We start from the raw sequence: 8,184 nt of genomic DNA, 5'->3' as shown, positions 1-8,184 counted from the left end.
GCTTCTCTGGGCACCCTGTGCCAGCGCCTCAGCACCCTCACAGGGAAGAACTTCTGCCTCAGAGCTCATCTCCATCTCCCCTCTGGCAGGTTAAAGCCATTCCCCCTTGTTCTGTCCCTACAGGCCCTTGTCCAAAGCCCTTCTCCAGGTTTCCTGGAGCCCTTTTAGGCATTGGAGCTGCTCTAAGGTGTCTCTTTAAGGAGCCTTCTCCAGGCTGAACCAGCCCAGCTCTTCCCCTGTGAGCATCAGTAAACCCTTGGAGACTGCTTTGCCTTCATCGGCTGTCTGCAGCTTTTGTTTTCACTAAATAAATTTGGTGCAAAACAGACAACTATTGATGAGAAATTGGACTGTGACAATCGACTTTTACATCAATTCAAGTGAGCAGCTCTCGGATCAGCTTCAGGCTCTCACAGTGTGCAAGAGGCAGTGCTGTTCCCATGGGCACAAAGCACAGAATAGGTTGGGTTGGACAGGACCTTAAAGACATCTTGTTGTCCTTGGCAGGGATAATACATCCTGATGTTCTTTGCCTGTTTTGCTGTTTGCAGTACACGTAACTACACTGTTCCTGACCCACCGGGTCTCTTTGATGGACACGTCTGGCCCATGTACTTGAAACACAGGAAAGCAATGGAGGACTGTGGTGTTGATGTTGGTGAGCCCCCCAAGAACACTGGCCCTGGGCTTTGGGTTTTAAGGAAGCCAGTAATTTAATACATGGAAACTTGAACTGTAGTGAGGCAAAGGTTCTTTTTGTACTGGGAAGCTCTAATCCTGGCCTACTTTCTGTACAGATAAACACATGCAGTTTCATAGCTCAGAACTTCTTCCCTTTGTTTCATATTAAAAGAGCCAAACCAAAGTCTTCATAATGGGATATGAGACTTTGTGGGTCATGAGTTTTTTAAGGATGGTTCTGGGTTTCCAATTGGAAAATTTTACTCCATTTGGTCAATCTGAATAAAACTGATCTACAGGAACTTATTCTGATCAGAAACCTACATATTCATCTTTCCATCTTCTTCCAGTTTATTTAGATGGACTCAAGTCCCGAGATGAACTCTACAACCAAGTCTTTGAGGATATTCACAACAAGCTTTTGAACTGCTGACAGGTAAATGTGGTCCCACCATAGATGGGGTGGGACAAGAGGTGCTGAGTGGGGAACAACCCACTCCTGCTCCCCAGTGCTCACGCTTCCCCTTTTGCTTTTTAGGGTTTCAAAGACCTGGAAGACCCATGTACAGCGCGATGTAAATAGTATTGCAGTTGGCAGGAGGGTTTATTTGTGTAAACTCCTCTTACACTGTCCTTTGGAAAGTATCTTTTGTATATAATTGAAGAATGAAGGTAACTTATTCACAACTCTGATGGACAGGATTGTTTTGTTGGTTTTGGTTTTGGTTTTTTAACTTTCTTATTTTGTATTCCTCTGGCTTAACCCCAAGTTGAAAGTGCATTTTTTATAATGAACAAGTAGAGCTGCGTTGGGAGAGAAACCGACTCTTCTGCTCATGTGCTTCTGCAGACATGGAGTCTGTAATGGCTTGTTTGTAACACCTCAATTCAGTAAAAACACATTTCAAATCTGTCTTTGAGGTCCTGTTTAGTATGTCAGCACCTTTCATGTGAGAGGAACAGGCACGAAACTCCCCAAACACAACAGCATTCAAGGTGTTGGCCCTCCTGTATGTCATTGTCTTGGTTTCAGTGGTAACCCTGACCAGGAAGCCTGGTTCAGGAGTCCCTGCGAGAGCAGGATTCTCCATGCAATGGTGGGAGGGGAACAGCACTGAAAGCTATTTATAATGTGCTGGTATGAAACTAGTTTAATGCCATCCATCCCCTGCTTTGTGACGTTTCTCACTTCACACTCAAATTAGTACATAAAGATACTGCAGCCCCATTTCAGCCAGCAGCTGAGTGCTCCCTGGGTGAGAAGTTTGGACAGAAGCCTCATTCTGCCTCTTGCCATCCAAATGAGGATGTTATTTGGTCCCAAATTCCTACCTCGCTGAACCTCAGGAGGTGATGTGCCTGCAGAGGTGTCCTACACAGGTGCATGTGTCCAAATGGGTGACATTTAGGGCAGAATCTTGTATTAAAGTGCCAGATGGCAAACTGCAACTCTGTAAAACCTAAGTACAGGAGGTTCTGCTGTTAAAAATGCTTTGGATGAGTTTATGGAAAGCCCACAGGTTCCTTACTCATCCATGTCCTCCCTTTCTAGCAAAATCATCATTAAAATACCAGTGGCAATAGGTTTCCTGATGTTTCTGGTGATGGGCTTCCTCTCAGTGTTTCAGTGAGCTAAAGAAGCCTCCCACTGTGAATGAGCAGCACAGCAGTAACTGGGCAAACACACTATTGCACTCTGAGCCATCCCCACATGTCCTGTCCCTGAATCCCAAGGAGAAGCACTCAGCTCTTCCCCTTCCACATAGCCACCTCTGGAAGCTGTAAAGAACAATGAGGCCACCCCTTCACCTCCTTTTCTCCAACCAAGACCAAGCTGGTGCCAGGGTTGTCCTCAGCTCATGGCTTGCTCCAAGCTAATAATAAACTCCCCACTCTACTGGGCTGGAATTGGGCTGGAATACCATGGTGCCATGGGTGGGATGTGCTAACTTGCTATCAAGATGCATTGGCTAAAGATAGGAAGTGTTGTTAAACTGCTGCACCCAAGCACATGTGTTACACCATGCACTGAAGGTTCCTGGGTTAAAGTACAAAACCTCTCACGTGGGGTGAGCACAGGGATCTTTTTGGCACTGAAATAACTTGGCTGGCATCAGCACAGATCACTCTGGAAGAGTTTTTAGGAATACCTTAATTAGAAACGGTCCTCCAGAAAAGCAGCTGCCACAGATTAGCGAGAAGTCACCCCAAAACCCCCCACCAAGCTGCTTTCAAGGGGTGTTTTAAGCCACCAGAAGGATCCACCAGCTCATCCTTGTGTTAACACTGAGATTTTCCAGTTGTCTGGCCAGAACGGGAACGCCGCAGCCAGAAACAAGACAGGAATAGTGATGGCATCACCCACACTTCCACAAGCTATAAAGAGGCAGATTTTCTCATGCGTGACGCCGGGTGTGCCTGGAGACACCCACAACACACTAATTACACCGTTACAGTGCTGCGTGCTTGCTAGTGGCAAAGCTGTGAACTGTCACCGATGCCTTGTAAGTCCCATTTGAAATCGTTACATTGATTGTTTCCCAGTAGGAGAACCCCAGAGCCCTGGCTCCACTCTGAGGTGGGTTCTGGTGTGGGGTTTCCCTCAGGGTTCCCTGATGAGCTGTGCAAAACCAGTCTGCTTCCATGAGGATATGTAAGGGAGAAGCCCTTCCCCTTACCTCAAGCTGCTGTGAGGAGGCAAAACTGAAGCCTAAAAAAGGCACTTCGATATTCCCTGCCCACAGAGAAGATAAACCACTCCAGGGCAGTGCTGGCTCCAGCTCCAAGAGGGGAACTGAGGCAGCACGTGCTGGTATGTCACGTGGGTGAAATCCGGCATCCTTGTCGGATTTGCCTCTCCCATAAATCTTCCTCCCCACTGAGAGATCAGTATTCCCCTCGTCTGCCCTGGTCCCTGGTGCATCAGAGCCATCTGAGCTCCTCTCTGCAATTTAAAACCCTCACCAGCAGGTCACCTTCACCAAAACCACCCCAAATCCTGCTTTTTAAACATTCTGGTTATCTTTGGGCATCCCCCAGGATAGGAACTCCTCCAGCACCCCTCTGGAGCAGCGTACCTGCAGCAAGAAGCCTGTGCTGGCCAGGCTGAACAGTGAGCGACTTCGAAGAGCTTTCAGGAGCATGAAACAGGAACCTGTGGCATGAAATGCATCTGGGAAGCCTCAGCACTATGTGAACTTTGCACAGCTCAGGAACAACTGTCGCTATAGGATTTCCATACATCCCTTCACACACCGGCTCTGGTGACGACCTGGTTCTGTAAGAGCAGATCAAATATCCAGGACTCCAGATCCAATGCCGTGGCACCGATCCTGCTCTGCGCCGGGAGCTGCCACCAGCCAGGCGGTCATGCCATGCAGCACCCCTGGGTGCCAAGAGCCTTAGCCTGGAAGAACAGGGGCAGAACAAAATTATCCCTGGCCCCATGTGCCCCATGGGTTGGGATGAAACCTACACCCGGTGGGACGTCAGTGGCACACGCGGCTGCCCGAGGACTGGCGTGGATGGGGATATGGGACATGGGACACAGGACATGTCACCTCCACCCCCAGGAGCTGGGAGGAAGCACTGGAGCAACAAATAAAGCCTAAATTGGGCAATTCCCCCAGTCCCGGAGCTCAGCCCAAGGGAAACCCACTGCTGCCCTCCCCACCACAGGTGCTGGCGAGCTGGAGGGATGCTGCACATCCGCTGGGATTTGGCTGGTGATTCCCCCAGATCAAGTTCAGCTGAAACTTGGCTCCATCAGTAGAGGGCTGAGGGCAGCTGGAAACCCTGCGGTGCTCCCGTTGGAAATGGCAATTTGGGACCTTGTCCTCCCTGTCTGGAGGAGGCTGGGATGAAGGGAGCACCAGCCACCAGCTGCTCCGTGCTTACTGGTGGTGGTAGAGCCCATCAGCCCTTCCTGCCCCAAGAATATCGGTGCCAATCCCTTATTCACCCTGTTCCCATCCAAACAGGGATGTGGCAGGTCCCCTGCCAAAGGGAGATCCCTGTGGAAAAGGGCAGGGACCCCCCAGAAACCCTGGGACCCTACCTGAGCCCCAGGGACCTCCCCAAATCCCATAGACGACCTCCAGCTCTCAGAACCATGCTTCAACCTTCCCTGAGTCCCCAAGACCTCCCCATGGTTGGAGGCAAGAGGAGCTGGGGGCTCCTCCAGCCTGAGAGCATCCTGCAACCTGCTCTGAGCCCTCCCTCCAAGCCCGCAGGGAACTCACCTGCCAGCCCAGAAAAGAAATTCCTACTCCCAGATTAAGGAATCCCTCTGGGAGCACAAACACCATGCGGGGCACAGGAGAGGAGCTGTTACTGCACAGCATGTCCTTGCCCCCTTCCCACCACCATCTTCCCATGGCAGGAGCCAAGGCAGCTGCCCTGGTGTATGGAAACCTTTATTCTGTTAAAAGGGGGAGTGCCCGTGGGACCGAGGGCTGGGGCAGGGGGGGACGATGCCCCAGGAGGACAGGGGACAGCCAGGGTCACCCACGGGGCTGCAACACATTGGGGACCATGTGTGTCAGGCACTGAGCTGCTGCCAGGGTGCAGAGAGGGGTCCCCCCCCACCAGGAGCCCCCCAGGCAGCTCCAAGAGCCAGGTCCTGGGTGGTATGGGGAGAACTGGTCCCTGAGCACTGTGACTGGGAGTGGGGGGCAGCCAGGGGAGCACAGGGATGTGAAGCCAAGCAAGAGCTGCACGCAGGAAGCCAAAACCCAGGTGACCACAACTGCAGTGCCCTGAGGGGGGGTCTCCAGAGAGGCACAAGCCCCCTGCACACCACTGCGAGCCCGGCAGAGCCAGGGGACCTGCACCAAAGGCTGTCAGTGGAGTGGCTCCTGGGGGGGGCGGGGGGCTCGGGGAGGGCGGTCCCACCTCACACCGCAGGCCGACCAGCGGATCCTGCGGTCCCCCCCACTGCTCTGCAGCTTCTCCCGCTCAATAGACCACACCAGCTCCTGGACAAACTTCATCTCTGAGGCCACCTGCTTGGCCAGTGCCTCGTAGTGGTTCTCCAGCTTTCGGTAACGCCTCTTGAGGCCATTGGCCACCTGCACCATGCTCTTGGTCTCCTCCTGTGCTTGCTTCTTCAGGGCCTCCGTCTTCTGCAGCTCCTGCCGGATCTGGCGGAGGTCCTGGCTGATGCTTTCATTCTCCTCTTTGTACCACGACTCCTTCTCCTCATAGATGGACAGCAGGGCCTCGATGTCCTCCTGGAAGGACTTCTTGTTCCTCTCCAGCTCTCGGAGGCTCTCCTCAGCTGCAGCTACCTCCTCCATGACCTTGGAGAAGCGTTCGAAGTTGATGTACGTGTTGTTTGGTGGCATGCTGGAGTGGGACTTGATGGTGTACTCCTTCAGGCGCGTGGTCTTCAGCCGGCGGCGCTCGGGCTTCTTGCAGCTGTCTTCGCTGCGGACGTTCCTCCTCTTGATCACCTGTGGAAAGGGATGGCTACAGGTGTGGGGCACAGCACCCACCCATGGTCTGCAACACCCAACCCTGACCCCTCGGGTGTCTGACACCCAAAAGGTGCCGATTCTTTAAGTTCTTACCTTAATCCAAGGGTGCTCCAGGCTTTGCGCGATGGTCATCCGCTTCCTGCAAAGACAACCAGGCTGCAATGGAGGGGCAGAGGCTTTGCTTGTCCTGGAAAAGCAGCTTGGATCCGCCCACCTCTGGGGCATGGATGGGCCCAGATGGACTCGCTGTGCTCAGGGGCTACAGTCAGCTCCCTGCCTTCAGGCAGTCTCACCATGGCAAACACACCCCAAAAAGCCTGCAGGGACCTCCTGCCTGATGTCTAATCACGCAGCACCGCTGCTCCTGCCCCAGCCAAGGGTCTTGGGTGCTCGGGTAAGCCCTTCATCCCTTCCATAGCCTTTTCCCTTCTTTTCAGCTAAGCTGCTGCACCCTCAGGGTGATTCCAGAATTCATCCCGTGCCTGACATAGGGGAGAGACTTTGGTTTCCAGATCCTAGAAGCAGCAAGAGGGAAGCGGAGGGATAAATGGGATTTATAAACAAGCAGCACGCAGGGATGGGCAAAGGCCCCAGGGCTGGTGCAGGCAGGCTCAGAGCTAAACTCCATGTGGGCAGGAGATGTGGGAGCTGCCCATATGCAGAGGGTTGGGCAGGAGGGACCGTCCCCCCTCCCAAGGTAACCCCCAACTGTGCTCCCTGCCTCTCACTTGGGGTCCTTGACAAGCAGGCGGCGGATGAAGTCCTTGGCCAGCTCACTGGTGTTGCTGAAATACTCCTCATCGAAGTCGTAGTTGACAGCAGATATGTTGGTCAAGGTCTCCTGCTTCGTTTCCCCCAGGAAGGGGGAGGCTCCACTCAGCCTGTGGTTAGAGTAGGTTGTGACACCCCAAAGAGGTGACAGCCTGAGCAGGGCACTCACCCTGCAGAGCCAATCTGCCCCAGACTCCCCATATACTCACAGGATGTAAGTGATGACCCCGATGCTCCTGGAAGAGAGAGGAAGATCAGGCTGAAGCCCCACAGAGCGCTGCTGCTCAGGAAGGGGGAGGCTCCACTCAGCCTGTGGTTAGAGTAGGTTGTGACACCCCAAAGAGGTGACAGCCTGAGCAGGGCACTCACCCTGCAGAGCCAATCTGCCCCAGACTCCCCATATACTCACAGGATGTAAGTGATGACCCCGATGCTCCTGGAAGAGAGAGGAAGATCAGGCTGAAGCCCCACAGAGCGCTGCTGCTCACCTCACAGGTAGCAGGAGGGGAGACCTGGCTGGGAGGGGACTCACTCACCACATGTCAGCCTCCAGACCCAGGGGTTCATAGTTGACGATTTCTGGGGCTTTAGAAGGAAAGAGGGGAGAAAACAGGATTATTCTGGGGGAAAGAAATCTTTCCCAATGGACTCACACACCACGGCTTTGGGCATCTCTCTGGCATTAAGCCAAAGCTTCTGGAGACCTACAGGAACGCCGCCAGCCAGAGCTCACCTACAAACTCCGGGGTCCCAAATATATTCTTGAATTCATTCCCAGCTTCAATCTTGTGGGCAATCCCAAAGTCGATGAGTTTGATCCGAGGGTTTGGCACATTCTTGTCCAGCAGCATGATGTTCTCTGGCTGCAGGGGGAGAGGAGCTGGTGGTTACCCCATACGCCTCAGGCAGGGAGTGATCCCAGAGCCAGCTCCACAGGAGCCTGGATCCTCATCCCTGCTCCCCAGCTGCCAAGCACAGGGTGCCTGCATGTCCCAGCCCTCACCTTCAAGTCGAAGTGGGCGATGCGCTTGGAGTGCAGGTAGTGCACCCCGTCCAGGATCTGCTTGAGGAACTGGGTGGCCTCCTCCTCTGTCAGGGACTCCTTCTCAGCCAGGAAGTCGAAGAGCTCGCCACCCGAGACCAGCTCCAGGATGAGCACCACGTCCGTCTTGTTCTCGAAAATGTCGTGCAGGGTGATGATGTTGGGGTGCTGGATCTCCCGCAGGATGTCCACCTCCCTCTCGATCTCCTCCCG

General features: G+C 53.6%; 2 protein-coding genes across 2 annotated transcripts in view; one reads left to right on the top strand and one right to left on the bottom strand.

Annotated features, from left to right (window-relative positions):
• The window catches only part of NMRK2 (nicotinamide riboside kinase 2), a gene marked incomplete at its 5' end in the record, with an annotated part of 4,962 nt that extends 3,848 nt beyond the window's left edge, over positions 1-1,114 (top strand). The window contains 2 exons of the mRNA XM_010015245.1: positions 552-658; positions 1,032-1,114. Coding sequence (XP_010013547.1) covers positions 552-658; positions 1,032-1,114 — 190 coding nt within the window. The remainder of the gene's footprint in view (positions 1-551; positions 659-1,031) is intronic.
• A 2,934-nt stretch (positions 1,115-4,048) lies between these two features.
• Positions 4,049-8,184, bottom strand: part of LOC104406305 (death-associated protein kinase 3-like) — a gene marked incomplete at its 5' end in the record, with an annotated part of 4,240 nt that continues 104 nt past the window's right edge. Inside the window, 8 exon segments of the mRNA XM_010015244.1 lie at positions 4,049-4,087; positions 5,580-6,134; positions 6,252-6,297; positions 6,887-7,039; positions 7,339-7,365; positions 7,466-7,514; positions 7,663-7,792; positions 7,933-8,184. The exon segment at positions 7,933-8,184 is cut by the window's right edge and continues 16 nt beyond it. Of these exon segments, the coding sequence (XP_010013546.1) occupies positions 4,049-4,087; positions 5,580-6,134; positions 6,252-6,297; positions 6,887-7,039; positions 7,339-7,365; positions 7,466-7,514; positions 7,663-7,792; positions 7,933-8,184 (1,251 nt within the window).

Source organism: Nestor notabilis, unplaced genomic scaffold (assembly GCF_000696875.1).
Source record: "Nestor notabilis isolate BGI_N333 unplaced genomic scaffold, ASM69687v1 scaffold19505, whole genome shotgun sequence".
In the NCBI taxonomy this organism is placed as follows: Eukaryota; Metazoa; Chordata; class Aves; order Psittaciformes; family Psittacidae; genus Nestor; species Nestor notabilis.
Note: the sequence above shows the minus strand (reverse complement) of the source record. Positions and strands in the feature narration are given on the sequence as shown.